At 37.8% G+C, this 15515-nt stretch overlaps 1 protein-coding gene across 1 annotated transcript in view; it reads left to right on the forward strand.

The window, feature by feature from the left end:
- Nucleotides 1–15515, forward strand: part of SCN7A (sodium voltage-gated channel alpha subunit 7) — an 81234-nt gene that overhangs the window by 38367 nt on the left and 27352 nt on the right. Inside the window, exons 10-14 of the mRNA XM_070803844.1 lie at nt 17–220; nt 8772–8868; nt 9538–9782; nt 12507–12680; nt 14263–14619. Coding sequence (XP_070659945.1) covers nt 17–220; nt 8772–8868; nt 9538–9782; nt 12507–12680; nt 14263–14619 — 1077 coding nt within the window. The remainder of the gene's footprint in view (nt 1–16; nt 221–8771; nt 8869–9537; nt 9783–12506; nt 12681–14262; nt 14620–15515) is intronic.

Below are 15515 nucleotides of genomic sequence, written 5' to 3' on the forward strand. Positions count from 1 at the left end.
TTCCACCTCTCCTTAGATCCTTTATGCTTCTGGGAAGGTCTACATGGTATTTTTTGTTGTGATAAGTTTTTGGTTTGCCTTTTATATGGCAAGTTTGTTCTTAGGCTTACTTGCTATATCCTATGAAGAAGAAAAGCAGACAGCTGCTGAAAAAGCTACGATTGATCAGGAATTTCAGAAGTCTTTGCCAGAACTTCAAGAAGAAAAAATAACAGCAGAGGTATAGATTTTTTTAATGCTCTTTTAGAGTCAGAATGTATCTTCTGAAGTCTTGGAGCATATGTGTTCTAATAGATGTTCAGTATCTATGTATGGTACATGATAAGGTCATAAGTGATTTTAGTAAAAGGGCTCACTTTCACTACATAACATTCTTTTCTGAGTGTGGTGTGGTAAGAGTGACCATTTTTTGGTCACTTAATATATACAATATTTTTGTTCCAAAATGCATATTGCTCCTGCCACTGCTGCTAAGTCACTTCAGTCGTGTCCGACTCTGTGTGACCCCATAGACGGCAGCCCATCAGGCTCCCCTGTCCCTGGGAGTCTCCAGGCAAGAACACTGGAGTGGGTTGCCATTTCCTTCTCCAATGCATGAAAGTAAAAAGTGAAAGTGAAGTCACTCATTCGTGTCCGACCCTCAGCGACCCCATGGACTGCAGCCTACCAGGCTCCTCTGTCCATGGGATTTTCCAGGCAGGAGTACTGGAGTGGGGTGCCATTGCCTTTACTACTGCTAATAAACTACGGGTGTGTATATATATATATGTGTGTGTGTGTGTGTGTGTGTCTGTCTGTGTGTGTGTATATATATATATACAATATATATTATATTATATATATAATAAACTATGGGTGTGTATATATATATATGTATATATGTATTTGAACTTCTCGTAATGCAGTACACACTTTTTTTTCTTATAATGCAGGCATAGTTTATTAATTTAAACTTACTTCATACAGCACATTAGAATTGACTTTGGAAATTTTCAGTGTTCAACTCAGAAGTGATAGCACCTTCCACAATTTAGAAGCTAGAAAGTACTAAAACCATGGATCAAAGTATAGTAGGGAAGTTGTAAAAAGAGAAAAAAAATAATGACTTTCTGGCTCTTTCAAGAGGAAATGCACCGTCCATCCTGGCATAAGAAGTTATGTTATCTGTGCAGTAATTAAGTTCATGATAAGTAAAACAATGCAGTTTTACTCTAATTTTCAATTACCCTGGTGTTCTGTTTGAATGTACTTTTAGATGTTTAGCTTCACAGCAAAAGATCTGGTCTATGAATCTAAAAGTATTGGCAGAAGTAATACTACAGTTACAGAAAATTGTCTTTAAAAAAATCTGAATTCTGCTGTAAGTGTGCAAAAAGGGAGAACAGGCCCCCAGAAAGCAACCAGAAGCAGCTTTCTTATATTCCACAGGACCTGGCTGTCTCACACCTCTTCCTAGGCTTAGCTCAGTCGCCTAGTATCCCTCCCCAGAGCTGTCCAGGTGTGTGGTGGGCAAGGGCCAGAGCAGCCTGAGGGGGTGGCACTCATGCCTCTTCTGAGGTGTTGCTGTCTTCCCCGGTGTTGTGAGGTGCCCCACTGCCTCAGAGTTTGTCCTTCGGAAGGTGCTCGGCCCAGAGTGGTCACAACCAAGTCCAGTGCCCTCACCCACTGACCTGGTTACAGGGCCCTCACTTGCGGGAAGGGAGCCATGCCTTGCCTTCTCTTCCATCCCTCTGGGTTTGTTACTATTTTCACTCTTGACTTGCTAATGAAGATTGTCTACATGGGAATAAGTATTTGAACTACATTTTCTAGTAGATGGAAAAAGGACAGATTGAGGGAGCAAAGGATAGAAAAGATCTGTATCTTGCTTATCCCTCATATAGAAAGGATTAAAAAAAAAAATTGAGGAAAAGGGCCATGATTCACTCTGGCATGTGTGGTATAACTGGCTAAGAAGATCTTTAATCCCAAAGGCCTCTGCTGGACCAAAAGGGAAAAATGATAACTCTCTATTAACTAGCTCTCTCATTAAGTTGTGGTCAGTGAAGAAACTCAAGAAAAGTCACTCCACTAAAAAGTAGGACCTGAATGACATAATGTAGGATCATAGCAAATGACAAGTTATTGATAGATACATATATCTACGAGGTCAGTGCATACCCCTGAAAGAAGAAGCAATTGTAGATGGTATGAAGAAAGGATGTATATTAATCAAAAAAAGCTCTTGACTATAGCCATTATATCACTCATGAGGAAGTCACAGATAAACTACAAAGCTTTCTGTCTGTAGAAATGAGTCTGAGATCCTACAGATTGAATGATTTTAGTCCAAATGATATGTGGAATGTATAATTTGAAGTGGCATTTCAAATGACAAGAGCTACACACAGATATATCCAAGAGCACAGTTCTTCTCTTATTTCAGATGAGATGCCCTATTAACTCTGCCTGTGAAAAACTTAGAGTATTTTGTAATTTCCCAATATCTCCATTCATTTAGCTATTCTGGACCACATAAACCCTTTCTGGATTTAAATAAAGTCTTTCAATTATGAAAGATTTCTTTTCCTGGAAGAGTACTAGAACATTTTGTCATGCAAAAGTGTTCTGGGAAAATGAGAGTAAAAGTCATTTTTACAAGATATATTTTCTTTTCCTTTTTTACACATAAGAAAATGCTGGAGAATGAAGAATTTTAAATGGAACATACTGAGGACTCTTTAGGTGACTGATGTAACACTCAGCAAATTCTAATTCCTATGTTGAAATTACTGGGAAATTGCATATGTGTTTAATATTCTCACATTACAAGAAAACAGTAGATTATATTTGCTAAAATCACAGTTTTGCAGTCAGATTAATATAGATTTCAGTCCATTTTAGCTGCTTACTAGATTTATGATATTTGCCAAGTATGTTAACCTTTCTTTGTTGTTGTTACTCAGTCACTCAGTCTGGTCCAACTGTTTGCAACCCAATGGACTGCAGCACGCCATGCTTCCCCATCCTTCACTGTCTCTTGGAGTTTGGTAAAACTCATGTCCATTGAGTTGGTGATGCCATCTGTCACCCCCTTCTCCTCCTGCCTTCAGTCTTTCCCAACATCAGGGTCTTTTCCAATGAGTTGGATCTCCACATCAGGTGGCTAAAGTATTGAGACTTCAGCTTTACCATCAGTCCTTCTAATGAATAATCAGTGTGGATTTCCTTTAGGATTGACTGGTTTGATCTCATTGTAGTCCAAGAAACTCTCATAAGTCTTCTCCAGCACCACAGTTTGAAAGCATCAATTCTTTGGCACTCAGCCTTCTTTACGGTTCAACTCTCACATCTGTATATGACTACTGGAAAAACCATAACTTTGAATATATGGACCATTATCAGCAAAGTAATATCTCTGCCTTTTATATGCTGTCTAGGTTTGTCAAAGCTTTTCTTCTAAGAAGCAAGTGTATTTAAATTTCATGGCTGCAGCCACAGTGGTTTTGTGGCCCAGGAAAATAAAGCCTGTCACTGTTTCCATTTTTTCCCCATCTATTTGCCATGAAATGAGGGGACCGGATGCCATGATCTTTGTTTTTTGAATTTTGAGTTTTCAGCCAGCTTTTTAACTCTCCTTTTTCACCTTCATCAAGAGGCTCTTTAATTCCTCTTCACTTTCTGTCATTAGGGTGTATTATTTACATATCTGAAGTTAACCGGTCTAAACCTCAGCTTCTTCATCTGTAAGGTGTATATTATAATATCTGTCATAAGTTGTGAGATTCAAATTAAATAGATGCTTATAAAGCACTTAGCACTGCTTAGAGTATACTAAGCAACTGAAAAAATGGTATTGATTAATTATAGGAAACACAGGAAGACAACTGCAAGAAGGCACAGCAGTCCATATGGAGAATACTCATCAATATGAAATTCTCAAGTCTTTGACTGTGTCCCCCTTTTAGGGATAATTAAAATAATAATAATGACAATAATAATAATAGTATATAATATTTATTGTCAGCTATGTGCCAGGAGAAGAGAGTGGCAGAGAACGAGAGGGTTAGATAGCATCGCCGATCAATGGACGTGACTTTGAGCAAACTCGGGGAGATAGTGAAGGACAAGGAAGCCTGGCATGGTGTGGTCCATGTGGTCACAAAGAGTCAGATATGACCTAGTGACTGAACAACATCATGTGCCAGACACATAAATAGTGTCTTCACAGATTCTCAATTTAATTCTTATTGAGGAGTTCCAGTTGCAAAATTCGATCTATGTTTATAGGTATTTGATTTCTCGACAGTGAGAAAGAGCACATTTTTCATCATTGTTCTAGAGAATCAACACTGAAACCTTATTATTCCATCAATTACACAGTTTCTAGGTGAAATTTGTCTATGAATTCTCAGTTATTGGCAAAACTTCAGAAAAGAGTCAGATACATACAACAGTAGAATGTAGGTATTAAAAAATATTTGCACATCTAAAATGACAATCTTAGAATTCACCTGTATAATTAAATGAAACATCATTGGCAATTTTCTGTATTAGGCATTGTATTAAACATTGGAGATTTAAAAATTAGTGAATACAAATGCACTGTCTATCTTCATGAAGCTAGTGGTCTAATGGGGAGATAAACTATAAAATTATTATAGCATATCTGTAACTGGGACCACCAGGCATCATGTTTCCTGATGTTTTTAAATAGGAAACATAAAATACCACAATATGTTCTTGCCAAAATCTGCACTGTCTAATAAGCTTCTAAATCTAACCATCTCTTTCTAGAGACTATAGGAGAGAAGAATGCATTAAATTACACTAAAAAGATATAATCTGCCAAATTAAGAATGTGGAAAATTCTATGAGTGATTCAGTATTTTTAACAAATCATATAGGATAAATAAAATGATATAAGATAACCAACAGAACTACAAACCAAAAAAAGTTTTACCCCTTTTGTATTTTGATTGGAACAAATTAACTATAATAGAATGTTTCTGAGTAATGAAAGAAAATTGAGCATGATCTAGGTATTGGATAATATTAAGGAATTACTAATTTTCCTTGATTTTGGCAGTGGTGGTGTGATTATTTTTTAAAAGAGCTTACCCTGAAATTTTATGATGTGTGAAATTTGTTTTACAATACTTCAGGAAAAAAGTAGGGTGGGTAATACATGAAAAACGGAAAGTATAATGTAATTAATGTTTGAAGCAACCTATTGGGTACCTGGTGCATATTATTCTTCCCTAAGAAAATTAAATGAAAATGTGGAAGTTGCTATAAAAGTGAGAAACATAGTGTTTGAGAGCCTTTAATAAAGTTTTCTCTGAGTCAGAAAAGGTTTTTATGAGGTCCCGGCACTTGAGTTGAGATCTGAAGAATGAGTCCTTGCTCTCTGATGGGCAGGAACAGGATGAGTTAGAGAATGAAATAGGCCAGTGTGGTTTCGGTAAGGAGAGAGAGCCTGAGTCCAAGATAGAACATTCCAGGTGTTCATTGCTTAACACCAGAAGTATGACTGAGTTCTTCCTTATTAATAGCTCCCTTCCAGAGAAAATTGAAATCAGTGCTGAGAAGAATCTTAGCCCCTTCCAGTCTAATTTTAACATTGGATTGTCTAAAATTCAGGCATATGCCCTTATTAGCTCTTATACTTTCAAAAAGATTTTTTTCCCATCATAGTCCTCTCAATTTGCATTATAAAATAGCAATATCTTTAGTAGTTAGCCAACTTAGTAGTTGGGCACTTATTCAATATTTTTGAAAGGCTCAATTAAGGTAAATATATTACTAGACTGATAATGTAGTTTGTTCATTTTATATCCTAAAATACAGCCTTGCATGTGTGCATGCTAAGTCGTTTCAGTTATTTCCAACTCTTTTGACCATATGGGCTGTAGCCCACCAGGCTCCTCTGTCCGTGGGATTACCCAGGCAAGAATACTGGAGTGGGTTGCCTTGCTGTCCTCCAGGGGATCTTTCTGACCTAGGGATCGAACCCACGTCTCTTAAGTCTCCTGCATTGGCAGGTGGGTTCTTTACCACACAGCACCAGGGAAGCCCAAATGTATCCACTGCTGCCGCTGCTGCTAAGTCACTTCAGTCGTGTCCGACTCTGTGCGACCCCATACACAGCAGCCCACCAGGCTCCCCCGTCCCTGGGATTCTCCAGGCAAGAACACTGGAGTGGGTTGCCATTTCCTTCTCCAATGCATGAAAGTGAAAAGTGAAAGTGAAGTCGCTCAGTCGTGTCTGACTCTTAGCGACCCATGGACTGCAGCCTACCAGGCTCCTCCGTCGATGGGATTTTCCAGGCAAGAGTACTGGAGTGGGTTGCCTTCTCCGCCATAGACGGCAGTTCAAGCTAAATCAGTAAAGAATTGAGCCTTGACTGTATCAACAATAATATTATTACCCTCCCCACTCCACTGCCCCTCCAACCACGGATGATTATCTTTACTGGATTGTTCTTTGATGTAAATTCATCAAACATTGTCACTATCAGAAGCAGAATTATTCTGAGAAATAATTCCTCAGTATTAAGATTATACTGGAGGATATTATTAACGATTTGACAGAGTATCTTTATGAAGAAACACCTGGCAAATTCCTCTCGGACTTTAATAAGAGAAAAATTATAGTTCTGTTGGATTTTAATTCATAGAAATTTGGAATTATATAAATTATCACATATTGTATGTAGCCTTGTAAGTCAGATAAGAAAATACTTTCTGGAATAAGCATGGTTTAGATATTTTCCAGGCAAAAGTGCTGGAATGGATTGCCATTTCCTTCTCCAGGGGATCTTCCCGACCCAGGGATCAAACCCAGGTCTCCCACTTTGCAGGCAGACACTTTACCGTCTGAGCCACCAAGGAAGCCCAGATAAATAAGTTTTGCATCCTGAGCTTTTGCTTATTTTTTCAATTAAGAAAAAAAGTGAGGCAACAGAGATCTGTAGACTTAAAGAACCTGTCATTTTTCTGATGGAACTCAGTATGTAGTGGAGTTGGTTTTTACCTCTTTGAGCTCTAGTATTTTTGAAATTAGGGGGAACTTGACTGATACCAAGTGAGACGAATTTGATGATTTCCTTGATCTCTCTTCTGGGACTTCAGATAGACCACAGCAGAGCCTGCCAGCCAGGGTGTTCTGGGTTATCAGTGAACCTCAACCATTAATTCCCTCAGTGCCCATGCCAGTTATCCTTATTCAAAAGGTACCTCACTTATGTAAGTTTATTCACTGGTGACTAAGATGGCAAAGAAATCTGCCTGCAATGAGGGAGACCCAGGTTTCATCCCTGGGTCAGGAAGATCCCCTGGAGAAGGCAATGGCTTCCCACTCCAGTATTCCTACCTGGATAATTCCACGGACAGAGGAGCCTGGTGGGCTACAGTCTCTGGGGTCACAAAAAGTCAGACACACCTGCGTGACTAACACACACTATTTCACCTATTAAGCTCACCTATTTACCAAATTAACAAACATACAAATGTTATTATTATTTGTGTGTGCCGAATGTAAAAATCCTTGGGAGTTCTATGGTGCAATATCATCTACCCCTTGTCAGTTACTTACAGTTTAAATTCAAAAACAAAATTTACTCATGATCACTAGAAACCTCTGGGGCCATACTTGTGATAATCATGAATGTGTAGAGCTTGTAACACCTACATCAAAACCTTAGCGTTTTGAGTGCCTTTCCAATGCAAGGGTTCTTTTAAACTTTGTAACTGTATCAGCCAAACAGGATGTCTTAAAACCATTATACAAGAGACAAGAGGGACAGAAAGAAATGATTTCTTTTTGGGATTATTATGTGTGTTCTGATCAGACCCATCCTTTAAAATTCATTCTGTTACCCGATATTACATGAGACATATTTTACCATCTCAACACCAAATAATTTGATTTAATCAAGAGAGTTTATGAAGTCATAGTTAACATATCTTCAAGTAACACTGTAAAACGGAGAAAGCAATGGCACCCTACTCCAGTACTCTTGCCTGGAAAATCCATGGACAGAGGAGCTTGGTAGGCTACAGTCCATGGGATTGCTAAGAGTCTGACACTTAGTCAACTGAGCAACTTCACTTTCACTTTTCACTTTCATGCATTGGAGAAGGAAATGGCAACCCACTCCAGTGTTCTTGCCTGGAGACTCCCAGGGACGGGGGAGCCTGGTGGGCTGCCGTCTATAGGGGTCACACAGAGTTGGACACGACTGAAGTGACTTAGCAGCAGCAGCAGCAGCAACACCTTAAAAATATAAGGTGTTAGAGAAATGTAAGGTGTTAATATTCAGTAGCATATCTGCCAACTGGATGTTCCACAATAATTCTAAACTGGACATTGAGTTCTTTGTCAAATATGGGTAATAGCACTAACATTCTCTAGTTTACTCCTTTTATAGTTGACCTCATAGTATAACGTGATTTGGTTGACTTACAAGTAATGCAGATATATTTTCCAAACAATCCTAAGTCGGTTTAATAGTACGTATGGTGGGACTTCCCTGAGAGTCTAGTGGTTAGGACATGTGCTTCCACTGCAAGTGCGATGGTTTGATCCCTGGTTGGGGCACCAAGATCTCTCATCCACACAGCCAAAAAATAAAGTACCTATAGTGTAAAAAGTGGCAAATTATGGAACCCAGAAAGGTTTTGGGAAGTAAGAATTGGCATTTTTAAGTAGGTTATAAACCTTCTTATAACCATAGTCTTGAATCTACAAAGGGGAGAAGCCAGAATTAGACTCATCAAATTTCTTTTTAGACCAAGACCATACAAATAGAAATGAAGAAAAGATCATCAACTTCCGTGATTACTTCTTTGGATGTGTTGGGTGATGCTACCATCAGCCATAAAGAAGGTAAAGTAAAAATATTTAGACGTGATGAAAGGTATCATTCGTATAACTCACTGTTAAGAAACCCTCCAGTTTCTTCAGAACTTTACTTGATAATAACTAAAATTTAAGGAAGAACCTGAGACTATTAGGGTTAACAGTTCCAAATTTCATAAGCATGTTTTAAACACTGGAAAAGGCCACCAAAAACTGCCAAGGAATTTTCTTTAACACTGAAAGTGACATGAGCATTTTAACTAAAAATACAGGTTGGGGTATATAACATTAACATCTTAAGGCTCTTTTTATACTTGTCTCTATGTAATATGTATATAACCAGTAATCATTATTATAGACAATATTGAAAGACATTATTTTGTAAAGCATATAAATCTAAAATTATACACATGGTACTCTCAGTTATATTCCATATTAGTTTTTCTTGAGAAGTACTCCTATATTTTAATTCTAGTACATAATTTTTTCATTTTCATTTGTCTAACTCAGCAAGCATGAGCAAAATAGAGGAAATTTACTTTGCTCTGATTTTCATTAATTCAAAATATTTCTGTTTGCTATTTCAAAATCAGAAGTCTACGTTATAACCTCCCTTTGCATGCAAAATTTTCTACTAATTAGATGCTTAATGCTTACATAAACAATTAACTCATGTATAATTTTCTGTTCTTTCAGTTTCAGAGCTTAAAAAATCCAGGCAGAGATGCCCATTTTGTTGGTATGAATTTGCTAAAACTTTCTTGATCTGGGATTGTTCTCCCTGTTGGTTAAAACTGAAAGAGTTTGTTCACAGGATTATAATGGACCCATTTACCGATCTTTTCCTTACCATATGCATTATTCTAAACATACATTTTTTGGCCTTGGAACACTATCCAATGAGTCTGGAAACCAGCAATATTCTCAGCATTGGAAACGTGGTAAGGCTCTCATTGTAAGTTATTTTCTCCTGCAATTTCAGCTTTTCTTTAGTCACCGTTATCCTCATTATTTTACTTTATAACTCCAAAATGTTGCAAATACATTGTATGAGTATTAAATGAAGTATTGTTTTCATGCTTCCTTACCTCTCCAAGCCCTCCTTTGTAAATGTTCTTATCTTTGAATAGATTTCTAGCTGCTGCTGCTGCTGCTAAGTCGCTTCAGTCGTGTCCAACTCTATGCGACGCCATAGACGGCAGCCCACCAGGCTTCCCGGTCCCTGGGAGTCTCCAGGCAAGAACACTGGAGTGGGTTGCCATTTCCTTCTCCAATGCAGGAAAGTGAAAAGTGAAAGTGAAGTCGCTCAGTTGTTCCCGACTCTTAGCAACCCCATGGACTGCAGCCTACCAGGCTCCTCCGTCCATGGGATTTTTCCAGGCAAGAGTACTGGAGTGGGGTGCCATAGCCTTCTCCGAGATTTCTACCTAGAGTCTGTTTAAATTTAAGATTTCTAGCTAGCTGCAATGCAGTCAAGTTAAATAGAAATTATTTATTTCCTCTCCCATCTCAAATATCCGCTGTCTTAATATGGTAGCCCCTAGATCACAAGGGCAGAGGTGAAATAAAAGAGTGAGTAACAGTGAAAAAGTACTTCACTGCCACTTGAATTTTGAATCCTGTTACAACTGAACCTGCCTTAGACTGGAGCTTATCTTTCTGGCAAGGTATTTTAGAAATTCACCTTTTTTTTTTTTCCATGTAAAAAAAGGCAAAAGAAAAAGATTTACATGAGTTTAAAAACAAGTCCTATTCAATCAATTTTGTTCAATCTATATTATTCAATTTTGTTTGCTTTTATTGCTGTTGTTTAGTTGCTTGTAATTAAACAACAGGAATAGTAGGCTTTTCTGGTGGCTCAGATGGTAAAGAATCCTCCTGCAATGCTGGATACCTGGGTTTAGATCCCCTGGAAGAGGACATGGCAACCCACTGCAGTACTTTTGCCTTGAGAATCCCTATGGACAGAGGAGCCTGGCTGGCTACAGTCCACAGGATCTCGAAGAGTCAGACATGACTGAGCGACTAAACACAGCACAGCACAGTTGCTTGATATTAATACTGTCAGTTGTTATGAATTTTGAACTATATATTTATTTGCTACCAAAACAATAATTTAGTTATTTCTACCAGTATAGTTTTCAAATGACAGTTTTCATAAGTTTACCTTTTTTTAGATCATCTATATTTTTAAATTTTCCTTTTATATTTTTAAAAATTAAATATCTTAATATGGAAAAAGCAAGAGAGTTCCAGAAAAACATCTATTTCTGCTTTATTGACTATGCCAAAACCTTGGACTCTGTGGATCACAATAAACTGTGGAAAATTCTGAAAGAGATGTGAATACCAGACCACCTGATCTGCCTCTTGAGAAATTTGTATGCAGGTCAGGAAGCAACAGTTAGAACTGGACATGGAACAACAGACTGGTTCCAAATAGGAAAAGGAGTTCGTCAAGACTGTATATTGTCACCCTGCTTATTTAACTTCTATGCAGAGTACATCATGAGAAACGCTGGACTGGAAGAAACACAAGCTGGAATCAAGATTGCCGGGAGAAATATCAATAACCTCAGATATGCAGATGACACCACCCTTATGGCAGAAAGTGAAGAGGAACTCAAAAGCCTCTTGATGAAAGTGAAAGAGGAGAGTGAAAAAGTTGGCTTAAAGCTCAACATTCAGAAAACGAAGATCATGGCATCCGGTCCCATGACTTCATGGGAAATAGATGGGGAAACAGTGGAAACCGTGTCAGACTTTATTTTTGGGGGCTCCAAAATCACTACAGATGGTGACTGCAGCCATGAAATTAAAAGACACCTACTCCTTGGAAGGAAAATTATGACCAACCTAGATAGAATATTCAAAAGCAGAGACATTACTTTGCCAACAAAGGTTCGTCTAGTCAAGGCTATGGTTTTTCCTGTGGTCATGTATGGATGTGAGAGTTGGACTGTGAAGAAAGCTGAGCACTGAAGAATTGATGCTTTTGAACTGTGGTGTTGGAGAAGACTCTTGAGAGTCCCTTGGACTGCAAGGAGATCCAACCAGTCCATTCTGAAGGAGATCAGCCCTGGGATTTCTTTGGAAGGAATGATGCTAAAGCTGAAACTCCAGTACTTGGGCCACCTCATGCGAAGAGTTGACTCATTGGAAAAGACTCTGATGCTGGGAGGGATTGGGGGCAGGAGGAGAAGGGGACGACAGAGGATGAGATGGCTGGATGGCATCACTGATTCGATGGACATGAGTCTGAGTGAACTCCGGGAGTTGGTAATGGACAGGGAGGCCTGACATGCTGCAATTAATGGGGCCGCAAAGAGTCAGACACGACTGAGCGACTGAACTTAACTGAACTGAATATGTACTCTTTATCCCCAAAGGAACTATTCAAAATGAAAAGATTTTCACCCTCAAATATTCTTTTGTTTTCTTCCAAGATGGCTTTTATTAAAGTAATTGAAGATTCTATATACAATGTTTGATATTAGATTGTCAAACAAAATATATGAACCTGTCCTTGTGATGTAGACTCCAAACTAATCATATTTTGACAGAGAAAATATGAAGAAAGTGACAGTGAAAATTTATTCTGTGTATGAGGGTTCTGATAGAGCTATTGGAATCATATTCTTATCCCTGTGTTTTGTTTTATTTAGGTGTTTATTGGAATTTTCACAGCAGAAATGATTTTTAAAATAATTGCCATGTATCCATATGGATATTTCCAAGTAGGCTGGAACATTTATGATAGCCTAATTGTGTTCCATGGTTTAGCAGAACTTTATCTAACAAATTTTCATGGACTGGCTATTTTACGATCATTCAGGGTGGTAAGTAGAATACAAGACCTAAATTTTATTTTATAAAAATTCATTTCAGTTTTCTCAGGCATAAAGTGGGAAGAATAGTAATACCTATCCTGATGGTATGTTGGAACTGTTAAATGAAATAATTCATATATAACAAGCTTAGAAAGTAACCCAGAAAAGAGTAAGTAGTCTCTAATGCTGTTTGGCCCAGGCATTAAAAGAAACAAGCCATATATACAGTGAATTTGAGATATAGTTCTATAAAGCAGGGTCAGGATTACTGGGTCAGTTTTGAGAAACAGAGTAATAGAGAGTCCAAAAAGCTGAATGCCAATGTGTAACTAAAGAATTAGAATCAGGTGAGTATATCTAAATGTAAATTTGAAAATTTTATAAAAGAAGGACTGTCAGGCTAATAGAATGTTGCTATGAAGGTTATTAAGTCAGAATCAATATATGCATAAAATGTAGGTGGTAGTAAAAACATCAGAAAACTAAGCAAAGAAATAATGTTATTAGAATAATATTTATGGAAATGTTGGGTATTTGATAAATAATCTACTGTCTTATTCTGTTAACAAGTTGAAGGAATGTAGCAGAAATAGGAACAATTAGGTAGATTTAATCTTATCTAAATAATTCTTCAGAACCCTGTCTTTATTCATAGGCTTATCTAATGAGTAAGATGAAAATATAAAAGTTGTATTTATTGAATTTATAAATGAAGCAAGACTGGGAAATACAGACAATATAATAAAAGATTGTATCAAAATATCTGAAAGACTAGTAACAGATTGAACCTCAGATGATTAAGTTTTACATGAATAAGTACTAAGTCCTAACCCTTGAGTCCCAAAAGCCAACTACATACCAGAAAAAGTTGGGGAAGGTATAGCACATACAAAAACAATATGTGGATTTTAAATGACTCAAATATTAAAGTGATTTTGTGCCATGTGAATAAAAATTTTTAAATCTAGTGATTAAGTGAAATATTTAGACTAAACCTAGAATGTTTCATTTGGTCTCTCATGTTAATTTTAAAGGTAAATACACAATAGTATTCTTGTCTGGAAATCCCATGGACAGAGGAGTCTGGCAAGGCTACAGTCTATGGGGTCACAGTCAGACACAACTGAGGTAACTTAGCACTCATGCATACAATAGAGCTATCAAGGGACTTCAATGGACCCTTGAGACTTTTCCAATATCATCTATATGTTGAAATGTGGGAAAATATTCAATATATTTTGGAAAAAGAAAATAAAGAATGGATACTTGCTTTACCAGATATTAAAACAAAACTGGAGTAATTATTAATAGTATAATATTGAAAAAAAAAGGGAATTGACAGATCAATAGAAAGTATACTTCAATTTAGTATAAAAAACTGTAGAATATGTAAGTGTATTAAAAATTGTATATAAACTGAATTTTCAGTGTTTAGTATTAATAATGCTCACGAGTGAATATTACATTAGAGACTACACATGTTTATGTGTATAATGCTAATAAAAATTGTAAATGTACAGTGTAATTAATAGTGACTAGAGTTTTTGTTATTTTTTTCTTATTTTTGTTGTTTTTTACATTGCTCCATCAGTTACGAATTTTTAGACTGGGAAGATACTGGCCAACATTTAAGATTCTGATGCTGACTCTTTGTAACTCAATTGTGGCCCTGAAAGACTTGGTCCTGCTGTTGTTCACCTTTATATTCTTTTCTGCTGTGGTTGGCCTTAACCTGTATGGTTCAAAATATAAAAAATATGTCTGCAGCATAAATGAAGACTGTCAGCTTCCACACTGGCACATGCATGATTTCTTCCATTCCTTCCTGAATGTATTCCGGATTCTCTGTGGAGAGTGGATAGAAACTTTATGGGATTGCTTTAAGGTAGCAGGCCAATTCAGTTGTATTCCTTTTTACATGATGGTGATTTTAATTGGAAAATTATTGGTAAGTAATCCATGCTTTAAAACTTTCCTTGAAAAACTTATGTATTGTAGTCTGGCATTTTCATAATGTAGACTTGTGGAAGCCAGTGGTCTACAACTGTGCTGTCTGATATGGAGGCCTTTAGCCACATGTGGCCATTAGTCAGTTAAAATATGAGCGGTCCACTTTAAGATATGTTAAAAGTGTAAATGGCACCCCACTCCAGTACTCTTGCTTGGAAAATCCCATGGACGGAGGAGCCTGTTAGGCTGCAATCCATGGGGTTGCTAAGAGTCAGACACGACTGAGCGACTTCACCTTCACTTTTCACTTTCATGCATTGGAGAAGGAAATGGCAACCCACTCCATCGTTCTTGCCTAGAGAATCCCAGGGACGCGGGAGCCTGGTGGGCTGCCGTCTATGGGGTCACACAGAGTCGGACACGACTGAAGCGACTTAGCATAGCATAAGTGTAAAATACCCACTGAATTTGAAGTCTTCAGTTCAGTTCAGTTCAGTTGCTCAGTCGTGTCCAACTCTTTGCGACCCCATGAACCACACCACGCCAGGCCTCCCTGTCCATCACCAATTCCCGGGGTTCACTCAAACCCATGTCCATTGTGTCAGTGATGCCATCCAACCATCTCATCCTCTGTTGTCCCCCTCTCCTCCTGCCCTCCCCCCAAAAAGAATGTAAATGATTTCATTTATAATTCTTATATTGAAAGTGCTTCCTAGGTGGCACTAGTGATAAGGAATCCACTTGCCAGTGCTGGAGACACAAGAGATGCAGGTTCAATCCCTGGGTTGGAAAGATCCCCTGGAGAAGGAAATGGCACCCCACTCCAATATTCTTGCCTGGAAAATCCCATGGACAGAGGAATCTGGTGAGCTACGGTCCATGGCGCCATCAGGA

This window comes from Bos indicus, chromosome 2, assembly GCF_029378745.1.
Source record: "Bos indicus isolate NIAB-ARS_2022 breed Sahiwal x Tharparkar chromosome 2, NIAB-ARS_B.indTharparkar_mat_pri_1.0, whole genome shotgun sequence".
In the NCBI taxonomy this organism is placed as follows: Eukaryota; Metazoa; Chordata; class Mammalia; order Artiodactyla; family Bovidae; genus Bos; species Bos indicus.